This window comes from Pelophylax lessonae (assembly GCF_965119305.1).
Source record: "Pelophylax lessonae genome assembly, chromosome: 2".
NCBI classification, from domain to species: domain Eukaryota; kingdom Metazoa; phylum Chordata; class Amphibia; order Anura; family Ranidae; genus Pelophylax; species Pelophylax lessonae.
Genome location: NC_138769.1, coordinates 462,320,676 through 462,335,171, shown reverse-complemented (window position 1 = coordinate 462,335,171; position 14,496 = coordinate 462,320,676). Strand labels below are relative to the sequence as shown.

Here is a 14,496-nt window from a genome sequence, read left to right as displayed (position 1 = left end):
CTCCTCAGTCCCCCGGCTCGGCTTCTCCTCAGTCCCGACGGCGCGTCTCCTCCAGTCCTCCCGCTCCCGCCTCCTCCTCGGCCAATGGCATGGGCTTTGCCTTGCGGCCAATCAGGAAGCGCGTATCGGACGCACTTCCAGATTGGCCAGGAGGAGGATCGGTGTGACAATAGCGAATTTTCATTCGCTATTGTCACACAATGGGTGGGCTAGGGGCGCACTGCCCTGCGCCCCGGCTCCACCCTTTGCATCACCCTATTAGAGCCTCTGGCTCTAATCAGGTGATTTAAAAAAAAAAAACCATTAAGCTCCATGCGTCCGGCGCCCCTACATGCAGATTAGGGGTCCAGACGCATGGATGGGGGGCGGCGCCCCTGCACCCTCAATACACCGGCCGCCACTGATCTGGAGAACATCCAGACAGCGTTTCAAGGTGTGAACTGGCCCTTAATAAGGACATGTGCATTCCAGTGCGCTTTTGATGCGTTTTACAGCATTCCAGTACAGTCCAATGCAGCATGTTCTACTTTTTTTTTCTGGAACTGGAACTGCAAGCACTGGAGTGAACTATGCCATTAAAAAACCATACAACCTTCTTTACATGCGTTTTTGATGCTGAAAAAAACGCACTGGACTTCATGTGGTGTGAACTGATCCTCAGAGTGACACTGACAGCAGCATAGATCACCGACACGACACATCCCCTCCGGACAGTGACAGTCTCTCTCTCCACACCATCAGTCCACTCCAGTCCAAATAGCATCGACCCGCACACTCGGCACCGGCGGCTCCCTTGCACCATGACATCAGGATCAGGCACCGCCTCCACCAGACCCATCCCCCTTCCAACGCCGCCCGAACACGCTGTAGCAGGCACTCAAATGGTCTCGGCCTGCTCTGGACTGTAACTGTGCATGCGCAATTCTGAGCCGAGCATCACAGTCATATTTTTTACTGGCAGCCTTTTCCTGTCACTGGCAGGAAAAAAGACCCATTTTTTACTGGCTGCCATAAAAATATTGACGGTTGGCAACATTGCCTTGCATACATGCGGCTGCAGGCGGGGAAGGCCTCCACCGCTTATAGCTGAATGTCTTCTGTGATCGCTTCCTGGGATAGCTTGTGTCTGAACTCACCTAAGCTTATTAGACATGTGCATGATGAAAACGTTTTGTTTAGATTTGTTAATCTAGTTATTTCATTTTATCAAATTCGTACTCAGGATTCGTATTTCGGAATTCATTTTTTTTTTGTCTTTTTTTAATTTTCTTCAAATTTACCAATTTTGTTCTACTCAAAACTATAAATTTTAAATCAACCAAATCGAAAACTAAAGTTTTTTTTTTTTCTAATGTGGCATAGTGAACAAACAAAATAAAAATCTTCATCAAATGATTACAACGACTAAAATCAATTTTGGCATAACAAAAACAGCATTATTTTAAAATGGTACTCTGATAACACACAGTCTTTGAGAAAAATTTCAGAAATATGTTTACAGTTCGAATTCGACTGGAATTCAATGTAAAGTTTGATTTAAATTTTAATTTAAATTTCCGAAATTCGGACAAATTTAGTTTCGTTATTTGGAGCATTCGGTAAACTTTGTTTATACTGTAATTCAGGTATTCAGATATTTCCAAATCTCTGAATAACGAAAAATGTGGAAGGAAATCGCATGTCTAAAGCTTATCCCTGATTGGGAACCATTGGAACAAGCCCCTGATCATGTGACCATTGTGAGAGCCAAACACAGCGATGACGTGATTGGTTTTGGGAGGCAGCGGGAAGGAGATAAACCCTGCAATCTGCTGCAGTACACAAAACACACTGCAATGACCCCCGGAATTTGGGTGCGACACACTTTACATATCCTCCCTTTGCTCTGCCTGCAGTCTCAGGCTTACCGACTTCCAAAAGTTGCCAGTTCTTCACATAAAATTAACTATTGGGGACGGTTTGTCGCCTCACCTCTTTAACTACTTTCCGACTGCCTGCCGCAGTTGTACGGCGGCAGTCTGGCGCTCCCAGGCAAAGTGGCGTACATGTAGGGCGCTAGCCTGGAAGGAGCTAGGCGGCGATCGCACGCCGCCATAGGCACACTCACGCCCCCGCTCGTCGGCTGGGGAGTCAGTGCGTGTGACCGGTGGCTCCGATGGCAGCCGGCCACTCGCAATCTCCCGCTGAAGTGAGAGAAAGAAAGATGGCTGATGTAAACACAGCCGTCTGTCATTCTGACTAAAGTAATCACAGAGGCTATGCGATCCTGCTATGTAGGATCGCATGTCTCTGTGATTACATCACAAGCCACGCCCCTCCACAGTTAGAATCACGCCCCTAGGGACACACTTAACCCCTTGATCACCAGTAAAGTTAACCCCTTCCCTGCCAGTGTCATTTTTACAGTAACAGTGCATATTTATAGCACTGATTACTGTAGTAATGTCACTGGTACCCCCAAAAGTGTCAGAAATGTCAGTCAGGGGTCCGATCTATCGGCCGCAATGTCGCAGTCCCGCAACAAAAATCGTGAAAAAAAAAATGTGAAAAATATTGTTATTTTTTCAAAATTGTCGCTCTTTTTTTGTTTATAGCGCAAAAAATAAGAATCGCACAGGTGATCAAATACCACCAAAAGAAAGCTCTGTTTGTGGGGAAAAAAAGATCATCAATTTCCTTTGGGTACAGCGTTGCACGACCGCGCAATTGTCCGTTAAAGTAACACAGTGCCGAATCGCAAAATAGGGCTTGGTCTTTGAGCAGCCAAATCTTCCAGGGCTAAAGTGGTTAAACCAGGACACACTTTAATTACATTACACAGGTTCTGTGGCTGATTAAGGGGGTAATTAAACTCACTTAGTGCCTTATGTGCATTATTTCAGCCTCAGAACCTGTGTAATTAAAGCGGTTGTATACTTAAAAAAAAAAAAAAAAAAAACCCTGCAAGACAAAGGCATAATGAGCTAGTATGCATCGCATACTAGCTCATTATGAATTACTTACCTTAGAACGAAGCCCCGACACGGACCCCCAGACACCGCTGTGGGAGCTGACATGATCCCTCAGCGTCTATTCTGGGTTCGGCGGCTCCGGCGCTGTGATTGGCATGCGCGCGGGAGTCATTTTCCGACAAGCTCCCGACAAGGAAAGCTGAAGGCCCGCTGGACCTTCAGAGCGCATGCGCCGCTCGCGTGAGCGGCTGCATGCACTGCAAATATCTCCTAGGAGATATTAATTGTACCTACAGGTAAGCATTATTATAGGCTTACCTGTAGTTAAAAGTGGCAAAAAGCGGTATACTACCGCTTTAATATGTGTCCTGGTTTAAAGGGATGAGGCGGCAGCCCTAATTGGGGTGCCTGGTGAGGACAAATGACCATTCTAGGAAAAGTTGAGCTTTGCACAATATATATCTAACATGTTCTGTGCACTTTACTAATTATAAACTGTAAGCAGACTACTGTTGTATTTCGCATACATTAATACACAGTGTCGGACCAATAGGAGAAGTTTATTTATGTCAGGTTCCGATTTCTACACAGAAATTGAAAAAAGGAGGGAAGCCTGGCAGAGCGAGCAGAGATACGTCCAGAGCGGAGAAGGTGATTGGATGAAGCGGTGTCATATGACTGGCAGCCTGAAAACCAGGAAGTGTGTGCAGACAGGGAGCTGAGGAGTGTGGAATTATAAAGACGGTCATAGAAGAGGTATTGTATATTATAAGAAGGGGAGACTGCGATGCTTTCTATCCCAGGAAGGGAGCCCTAAGACTAAATGATACGAGTTACACGGCGAGCAAACAGTAGATTGTAATAGAAGCTCATTGGGACTGCAGAGTGTGACTGTATACAATAGCTAGTGGTGTGAGTACCTCAGCTTTCCGGTATCCTAGAGATGGCTGCTTATGTCTACACTCCTACCATTGTTTTTATTTACTGTGCACTGCAATTGTCCTCTGTGCTGGCAGACTATCACTTCTCAGTGTCTGACTGCTTTGCTGATTCCTGCAGGCTCCTTTCATTGTCCATGCTTTGTATTTACTGAATGGCTCTCAAAGTTCACTCACATGTCGTTGTATGAGTCTGCTCTCCCTTGCAAATGCAAAGCTGTACTCTTTCTGCACCACTATAGTGTAGACTGTAGAGTAGCCTTTATCTGGCCTCCTAGTGACGTCAATGATGGGTCGCTAATACCCCCCCCCCCCCCTCAGGAATACCAATGATGGGACGCTATTTCTCTGCAACCCCCCGCCAGGAATACCAATGATGGGACGCTATTGCTCTGCAAACCCCCCCCCCCCCCCGCTAGGAATACCAACGATGGGATGCTATTGCTCTGCAAACCCCCCCCCCCCCCTTTCCGCCAGGAATACCAATGACGGGATGCTATTTCTCTGCAACCTGCCCCCCCCCCCTCGCCAGGAATACCAACGAAGGGATGCTATTTCTCTGCAAACCCCCCCCCCCCTCCGCCAGGAATACCAATGACGGGATGCTATTTCTCTGCAACCCGCCCCCCCCCCTCGCCAGGAATACCAACGATGGGACACTATTTCTCTGCAACCCGCCCCCCCTCGCCAGGAATACCAACGATGGGACGCTATTTCTCTGCAACCCGCCCCCCCCGTCAGGAATACCAATGATGGGGATGCTATTTCTCTGCAACCCCCCCCCCCCCCTGCCAGGAATACCAATGATGGTACGCTATATCTTGTCCCCCCCAAGAATACCAATGATGGGATGCTATATCTTGTACCCCCCAGGAATTCCAATAGTGGGATGCTATCCCCCAGGAATACCAATGATGGTACGCTATCTCCCCCCCCCCCCCCCCCAGGAGTATGAATGATAGGATGCTATCGCAAGACCCCCTTCCCCCAGGAGTACATATGATGAGACACTACTCCCCCCCCCCCCCCCCCCAGGAATACCACTGATGGTATGCTATCCCCCCCCCCCCCCCCCAGGAATACCACTGATGGGATGCATCAGTGGTATTCAGAGTACCAATGATGGGACACTACTCCCCCCCCCCCCCCCCCCGGCACCGCCCTCCCAGGAATACCAATCCAATGATAGGACACTATCCCCCAGGAATATCAATGATGGGACAGTATTTCCCCCCTCCAGAGTACGAATGATGGGACACTACTTCTCCCCGCCCTCCCAGGAATACCAATGATGGAAGCCCTAGCATGTCAATCATCTTTGAAGACACACCAAGACATCGGGCACTGCTCACGTTCAGTCTTACTATTCCACTGCCCACTGCATTGTGGGAGATGAAGATCCTAGCATAGTGAAAAAGCAGTGACGTGCTAGGTCTGCAAAACTCCTCAGGATCCGAAAGTGGAGGCATAGAGCAAGCAAATGCAGGTTTATGCTAAGGGAATTATAATTTTCTTGAGAATATTTATTAAAATGTGGCACTTTAATGAGCTTCTCTCAGGGTAGAGCTGCACGATTAATCTTTAAAAGATTGTGATCTCGATTCGAAAACGCACACGATCCGAATACTAGAATTGTGGAAATACTGGAACAGCTGCAGAGCAGTTCCCTGCTCACACCTGGGGGGGGGGGGGGGGAAGTAAACCAAAGCCGCCAGCAATGTTTAACAACAACATTGCTCAGCTCTGAAAGAAAGATAAAAAGAAACATTGTATCTTTCTGTTAATTAAGGGCTCTTTCACACGAGCGTTCCGTATGTCCGTATTTCATCCCATTTTTTTTTTTTTGCGGATGAAAAACGGACATAATGTATGTCAATGGGATTGTGGATGTCAGCGGATGACCATCCGCTGACATCCGATTCTCGTCCTTTCAGTTCTGTTCCGTTTTTTGGAACAGGACCCTATTTTTCTTCCGTTTTAAAAGGGTAAAGGATTTTTCAGTATCAGTAATTGTTATCGACTAGTGCTAAAAAAAAAAAAAAAAAAAAAAATTACCCTAAATGTGTTGTGTGTTTTTTTTTTTTTTTTTTTTTTTTTTTTTTTTTTTTTTTTTTACACATTGTTTCTCCTTCCATTTCTTTAAAATTGATTGAAGCAAAGAGTATTCTGTCTTATTTTATTGCCATCTTGTTTGATAACCTAATGTTTGGGGTTTGTAAATCTTTAAATTAGAAAAAAAAAAAAAAAAAAAAAAAAAGCTTCAGAATGGTGAGACATTCATAATCATTATGCTAAGCAAAAAAATTGTGTTTCTCATTTTATCCGTAAATCGTGTAGCTCTAACTCGGGGTACACTATAAAAATATATAGGCTGCCTTTTAGTTGTACTTTAAAGTGTTACTAAACCTGCAACAATAAAATCAGTGTGTATATGCAGTAAAGCATGCTTTTTATATTCACTGTGTAACCTAAGGGGTTAATCCCCTGCATCGTGGAAAAAGGGGATTGTTTGTTTGATCTTGCCTTCTCTGATCCTCCCCTTCTTCTACTGTCCCCGATCCATCTGCTGATGAAACAGAGCCTTGGAGGCACTCTTGGAGTAGCTTTTGCTGGTTCATTAAAGTTGGATGGGACTGATATTAAAAGCTTGGTTTTTTGAAAGATTTAGTTTTAGGGAGTGTTGTGAAATTCATGTTGATGTGTGTTAGTAATGTGAGAGGAGAATGAAGGAGTGAAGGTAGCAAGTAGAGACTGTAAGGGGTTCGGAAGGTTGCTTTTGGTGAGGTAGCAGCTCAGATGGTTGCAGACCAAGTGTTCTAAAAGTTTAGAGATAAATGGGAGCAAAAAGAAAAGGGTCCCAAGTTCAGATCAGTGGGGTTCAGTGAGTTTTTTTTTTTTAAGTATGGGGGTCTGATCTGTGCAGGCTTTAGAGCGGGGGGGGGGGGGATTGCCAGTAGCAAGGGAGAGAATAGGCTAGAAGATCAGGGTAACTGTTATCGTTACAAGAGAAAAAGGATCCAGGGGAGAATTGGTTTGGTGGACATCTGAGAAAAGTTTGGAAAAAAGTCAAATATTGAATGAGCTGTTAGGGTATATTAAGTGGGGAAGATATATGTACAGTGTCCTCACCAATTAAATCAATCTTGGTTTTGTTTTGTTTTTTTACAGGACTGGCAATCCTTAGGGCAGTGAGTGAGTTAGTTGGTGGAGGTGGTTGGGGACTAAGTAGAGAGTTAAAGGTGGAGACAAGCCGATGAGGATTAAAAATTGGTTAAGTTGAGATGTAGCCTGGCTGTTAACATTGACAGGGATATTAGTCATTAAGAATGATGGTGGCTATTTCAGAGGAGTGAAAAGTAGGGTAACCAGGCAGAGAAGTCACTACAGTCTTCAGAGAAATTGGAGAAAACCGACAAATACAGTGGGTCTCAAAAGAGGAGCGGGAAGGGTAGGAAGGACTTGACAGGTGCTCAGTGGGGATAGAAGAAATCCTTACTCCACCTCCTTTCTATCCACTGAGTCTGCATGAGTGAGTCCAGTGGAGGCCACTGTGGGAGAGGGCAGCTGGAGAAGCAGTGTCAGATTCTTTAGTAATGACAAGCATGTTAAAGGAATGGAAGACAAAAGGGTCATGCACAGATGTGAGCTTGTTACCGACAGAGCGGGCATTGCAGAGGGCACTTGAGATGGGGAAGCTTTTTTTTTTTTCATTGTGAAGCAGGCTGAGGAGGAGGAGGGGTGCTGTATGTGGGGGTTGCAGTTAGAAAATTGAGGGCCAGGATTGGGGGAAATGTCCCCAGAGATTAGGAGGAAGAGGATGCGGAAAGTAAGATGGGAGTGGGATGTGTACGAGTACCCATACCTCACCGTCCTGATGTTTAGGTCAGTATTTGCAGGAGGTGGTGAATGCAGTAGTAGGGTAGAAGTAAGGGTGATATACAGTATATAAACTGTGGAGAGGAATTTGAGGACACTAATGTGGGAAGGAAGAGTAGAGGGAAAAGAGTGGGCATCAGACTTCATTGGAAATTCTTTAAAAATGTGGGTTTGCTTGTCTTTCTGGAGTGGAGCATAGTTCTTCTATTTTTCTAGCTCTTCTATTTTCGTACTGCTTTACCAGTGTTTCCTGCAGTGGGTGCTGGCTGGGTAGAAGTCTAACTCCTCACATACTGTGGCTAGCAAAGCCTCTGGTAAACAGGTGAAAGCAGCCTGAGCCAGCTTCATCCAAAGCCATGCCCCCAACACATTTTATCCCGCTCATGATTTAGCCTTGTTGCCTGGGTGAAATGCGTTGGAGACATGGCTTTTGATTAGGCTGGCTGAGGCTACTTTCAAATGTTTGCGAATGGCTTTGCTAAGTGTTTGGGACCTTCCTCTATGCATATTCACACTTAAATTGCTGTAAGAAGACATGGTGAGAGAGATTTTACTCAGTTGTATAGAACATCTGTGTTTCTAAATGTTTGCAAATAGTTTGAGTATTTGTAATTCAACATTTTTACATCTGCATAATGAAATAATACGTTTCTTTATTGCTTTTTATAGGTTTATAAAATTTTATTTTCCAAAACTTCAGACTCGCTCACGGTGCAAAACAGAACAGTTTAGCGATGCCTACAAATAAGATTCTCCAACCAGTTTTAAAAGTGAAAGTTGATCAACTATTTCTGTATTGGTTAAGTGAGACACCAACACAACTGCTACTCAAAGACTACCTGAGAAGAATAAAAAATGGAGAGAATGTTATGGCTGACACTTTGGAAGATGGTGTGGATGCTTCACTACCAAACAGTAAAATGTTGTCACACAAAACAATGGATAACTTATCTTTGTCACCTGTGACTCCTTGCAGTCCTCCATCTCGCTCACCTTCTTCTCTCCCCATTGGCCCATTTGGCAGCCCACGAAGCGGATTCACCCCCAGAACACGTAAATCTATTGGCACTAGATTGGTAAGTAATGTAAATAGAATATTTCCATAACATAAACAAATTGCCCTATTGTCCATATTTTTTTTTTTTTTTTTTTTTTCCAATACTTTATTTTAAGGTAACGCACAGTAAGTGCAGGACCCGAGGTTGCATGTCCATACGCACATGTATGTTAAAGTGAACTTTTTACCTACCCCCACCTCCATTTTATGCCTAATTCTATCTAGCCTTGTAAATAAAAGTTCACTATACTAGCGTATTCTGAAACCCCTCCAGTCTGATCTCCAGCGGCACCTTCTGTAAGCAGGAGAAAGCCGACAACTGCTGGTAAGTGACATCACCCATAGCCTTACTATGGGGTTTCTGTTTTCGGCTGCCTCTCTACACACTGAAGCCACTGCTGACCGCTCAACCTGGGACCAGACCAAAGTGGCTTCAGAATAGGTAGGTCTAGTGATTGTTTTCTTTAGAGGGTTAGATAGATTCGACTTGGAATGGGGCTGAGTTGGTTGAGCGTGAGTTAGGTGTTGCCTTTACTTCTGATGGTGGGCATATTTTTGGTGAGTATAACCTGTTACTCTGCCCAGCCTCACAGTTAAATGATTTCAGATTCAGTAATTTTATTTCTCCTAGCTGTAATGGATAATTTTTACAGATTGGACCATTGCTATAATGTGAATAATACTAGGGCAACGGTTAGAAAAGGGCACTGCAGTCGTTTGATGTGCAGAATAAAGCTGTATGTGCTGTCTCTTGAAGGCTCTTGAAAATGAAGTTGATGCTTACTCCCTTGCATAGTAGTGAGCTATTTTAAGAAGCCCAGTGAAATTTCCAGATACATTGGCATTCCTCAAAGGATTAGCTAAAACTTCACTCTGTGTCATCTATCTGCCTATGCTTCTGACAGCTGGTGTAATACTGGCATTTGATACTAAATATATCCATTCATATTTTCTGCTATATCTACCCCCCCCCCCCCCCCACTGATTTCTACTTGTGAAATAGGGATGGGTTTTGACTGTCACTTTCAGTGTAATAAGAATAATCTGTGTTAAAACCAAAACTATTCACTGTATTGATCTTCCATGGGCTGAATGTTCTTTATTGCATTCAAAAAAAGTATTTTTACCCTTCAGTTTCAACAAGGCAAAGATGTTTGGTGTGGAATTGTGTCTGGAAGGAATGCCTGGCGCAGCTGGTCACATAATAGAAGTGATTATTTGCATTCTTTTGAGCTTTGACCTTGACAGAAAAGGATTATGATTATTGCTTCCTAATTAAAGTAGATCTATAGGCAAAACCTTCTTTTTTTTTTTTTTTTTTTTTTTTTTAATAACCCCTGTCAGACTTGTTTTTGCCCTTCCGTTACTGTCCCAAAGCCAAACAGTATGTGCAAGCAAATCCCTGCAAAATAAGAGAATTCTTTGGGGACCCTCAGGTCTCCAGAACTAGTGTCCTCATTGGAAGATTTTCCTTCTATCACGTTTCTACAAACAACCCAATTTGGGATTTTCTTTTACTTTCACTTTTAGTCACTTTAGCTCCGGAAGGTTTTACTCCCTTAATGACCAGGCCATTTTTTGCGATATGACGCTGCATGGTTTTACTTGACATTTGCACGGTCGTGCGACACTGTACCCAAATAAAATTGATGTTGTTTAGTTGTGCTTTAAGTAAATTTATCGATGCATGTTTAAAACGCTAATTTCTAGAAGACGATTTCTGCTTCAAAGCATTGCACCTGTTATCTGCAATTTCTTCCTTTTAGTATGGTGCCCCTAACTTTTTTGTATGGGTTTTTAGCTAGAGCCTGGAGGAAGTGTCAACGGACTATGGGTGCAGTGATCACTGCACTTGTATTCCATTGAGAACTGCAAGGTGGGAGGGGCTTGGCTACAAGGTGGAGTTGGCCTTTAAGGCAGATGTCGACTTAGAGCAGCTTTTCCTCCTCTTGGAATGCAGAAGAAGATGAAGCAGGTCAAAGGCAAGGGCCTAAATTCTGGATGATCTCAAACATATTATACTGATTTCAAAAGTGCACTGCATTTGCCCATTGCAAACTAATTCAGGTCCTTATTGTTTGTGCCACTTTGCTCTGAATACTTTCTATTATGTGGTGCTGTGGCACCTCTGGGCACATCCTGCCCTTTTATATGTATTGCAACAATTACAGACCTAAATTTAACTTTTAAGTAAACAATACAGATACTGCTGAAGCTTACAAGTAAAGTGGAGCTCTGGCCAAAATGTTTTTTTGTTGCTTTTGGGTAGAATATGAAAATATTAGTAAATTTGGATAGGGGTTGTGTGACGGAGAACCCAAGGTTCTTTATTGCAAAATTGGGCCGACAGAGTTAGTCGAGGATAGGTTAACAAGGGCCGTATGAGCACAGACGGGAAATCCTGACAAAACAAGGGTCAAATCCAGTTTTAGAACAGTAATTTAGGCACAGCAAGGGTTAAGTGTAGCACACAGGGCAGTAATCCAGGCGCAGCAGGGTAGGCAGCTATGTGGCACAGCAAGGGTCAGGTGACTCTCCAGCTGACAGCGACCTCATCCAAGGGGATTCATGTAGGGTGGCAAGGAGAGGAGGTCCTTCACAGGTGGATCGTAGGTCCTCAGAGCGCTGTGTGTCCTGGAAAGGAAAAATAGTTCATGGGGTAGCAATGTGGAACCGCTAGGGGCAATAGTCCACAGGCATACCTTCCAAATTTTTGAGATTGGGACGAGGGACACCTATTAGCAAAGTATGTAGGCATAGAACAACCCCCCCCCCCCCCCCCTCCACAATGCCCCCTTAAAGGAGAATTCATACAAAAAAATGATTCGTTTAAACCACAAGTGCTTTTTATTACCACTACTATTCCTTTTTATATTGACTTTTGAAATTTACAAATGCAGCAATTTAGAAATTGGATGAAAGTTTAAATACTGGGAAACACTTTTTGAAAGATTAAAAAGTACATTTTATATACAACTATATAGATGAGACCTATGAGGAAAAAGGGACTTTGTTCCAAATCGGGGACAGTTGGGAGCTATGCACAAGGCAGCCAATATGGAACTGCAAAATCCCAGTGTCCAGAAAGTAGCCCACAGCCTATGCGGGTAGCAGTCCTAACTCCTTCTAGTCTTTCAGTGGGACCTCCAGACATGAGTTCTCCGTGTCCATCACTGTGGGAAGCTCTGACCCTCTTCTGGCAAAGGGATTTTATTTAACAATTTGAAATTCCACTGAGATCTCGGCCCCCAAATTGTTGGGTGTTGAAGTGTCTGGCTCTATTCTGATACAGGAGACAATGACTTCATCTACCTACTGTACAGGAGCTCGCAGCTCAAATTATAGAATTAAACTGACTTCGATACGCACTACCTCTGGACTAGAAGACCTTCACAGAAAAAGGAAAAAAAAATGTATCCCCACAATACAGGTTGGATCCTCAAGTTTTATGGTTCTTAGAATTACTGGCCTGTATGTTAAGGATATTGGAGTGTACTCCTTTTCCTAATCTGCATGCTTGTTACAGGTCAGTGTTTAAAAGTAGTGAATCCAGAGAGTCAGCGCAATAGCCTGAGAACCAGTGTTTTCTTTGGGAGGCCTTGAATTTCTCTAATAGGTTTGCTTTAAGCAAAGAAAACCAATAGTAGGAAGTAAAATAATTTGGTGATCTTAAACTTTGGCAGCCAGCCTTGTAAGTGGGAGCATTTCTCACTCTGATGTTCATCATAAAAAAAAAAAAAAATCTTGACTGTGTTCAGAAGCTTGTATTCCAAATGGGTTCAGTTACATTTGTACATTGGTTAATGCCTCAAATGATTCATAATTTTATATAAGTAATGACAAACTGAACATTTTTATGTATGTGACCCTCTTCCCTATGTTCCATTTTAAAAAAAAAAAAAAAAAAAAAAGCTGACCGGGGGGTAGTCAAGATGGATAGCCGACGATGGGAGTCCAAAGTCCCAGTTAGCATAACTGTATGCCAAGTGTTCATGGATTTAAAAGAGCGATTCCTTCTCTGGAAAGAATAAAAAGATTCCAGAGTTCCAAGGTCCTATGGTTATTGCTCCTGTTTATGTTGCGCCGTCAACATTAGATCTTCCATTATATTGATAGCCTCTACCCTCTGTAACCAAGTGGCCACAGTGGGAGGATGTTGGTTTTTCCACCAGAGGGGGATGCACGCTTTGGCTGCATTTAATAGGTGACGGACAACCCACTTTTTGTATACCTTCACAGGAATATCTGAAACGTGTAAAAGGAAGAAAGCAGGGTCGTCGGGTATGTTGGAGTCTGTGAATTTCTGTACGATTTGATCTGACACCCGTTCAAAAGGACAATAATTTTGGACAGAACCAAAAGACATGAAGCAATGTCCGCGGGCCTCCCGACACCTCCCAGCCCTTTGCAGTCGTGTCTGGGAATAGTTTTGTGTAGTGAGTGTGGGGTATAATGCCACCTAGTTAATAGTTTGAAGATAGTTTCCTGAACATTTGTGCATATGGAGGATCTAAGAGAGAATATAATGATATTCCGTACTTGGGGTTGATGAAAATATGCGTTGTAAGTCAGGTTCCCATTTAGACATGCACTTTAGTTCAGTTGGTGTAGTCAAAAGGTTGTACATTTTAGAGAGCATGCGGGAGAATACCCGTCTCCGCGCAGAATTCCTCAATTGTATTTTAACTGTCGGTTAAAGTCTGATGGGTTTGGAAAGAAGTGTAAAGAAATTTTGCAGTTGTAAGGCAGACCAAAAAGTAATCCTATAAGGTCCTGTTGCACTTGTCAACATCGATATGACGGCCTGTTACCGGACGGTAGGAATCCAGAAACCCGGTCCTAGTCGGATTTGCCAAAAGCCACGAGATCCGGGGATCTGAGGCCCGGGGCAAACCGAGGGTTCCCTATGATGGGAATGTGGAGGGATGAAAGTGATGCCCATTGGTCTGGTGTCCGATCTTTAATGTGGTTCCCAATAGGGGGTGCATGCATAATTTCGGGGGTAGATCTGTCTAGCACTATAGTGCAGTTTTAGGAGGAATGTCCATCGGCGCTTGCTCCATGATGACCCACAGTTTAGACTCCCGATGCCTGCGCCAATCAATAACCCTGCTCAAGTGGATCGCTTGATAGTATTTTTGTATATCGGGAAGGGCCAGGACACCATAATCTTTAGGTAGGACAAGGTGTTTATGCACCCAGATAAACTTTATAAATAAGGAATGTATTGAGGCAGGATCCTGATTGGCTGGGCTCTCAATAGGTGCAGATGCTTCAGCAAGATACACATTTTAAGCAGGTTACATCTGCCATTTCTCTAAGAAGGTATGCCTCCTATAGATTTTTGTTATAAAATACAGCTTGAACAGCTAAATATTGAATGTGTGCAACTGTATATATGTTTGGGTACATTTCTAGGAATGTGCTCGTTTGTTAGCTATACCTCTGTACAGCCTGCAGATGTCACTGCAATAGCTCTTTTGATGTTTAGTGTGGCTTTGTAGGCTGATAAATGTTGGGAGTTTTATATCTCCTATAAATGTTCCTGGGTAAAAGTTTTCAAACACAATCTCCGATGTCTGATATCTGGTTATAATATAATATTCCTGGTACCTGACACTTTATCACTTGTTTTTCCTAAGTAGAGCAGAGTGGCAGTGCATACTATAAGAAA

General features: G+C 43.6%; 1 protein-coding gene across 3 annotated transcripts in view; it reads left to right on the top strand.

The window, feature by feature from the left end:
• The first annotated feature begins 3,637 nt into the window (after nt 1-3,637).
• Nucleotides 3,638-14,496, top strand: part of LOC309546332 (serine/threonine-protein phosphatase 2A regulatory subunit B'' subunit beta-like) — a 98,412-nt gene continuing 87,553 nt past the window's right edge. For all 3 annotated transcript variants that reach the window (XM_082245946.1, XM_082245945.1, XM_082245947.1), the window contains exons 1-2: nt 3,638-3,707; nt 8,466-8,841. In XM_082245946.1, the coding sequence (XP_082102072.1) occupies nt 8,500-8,841 (342 nt within the window). In that variant the 5' untranslated portion in view covers nt 3,638-3,707; nt 8,466-8,499. The remainder of the gene's footprint in view (nt 3,708-8,465; nt 8,842-14,496) is intronic.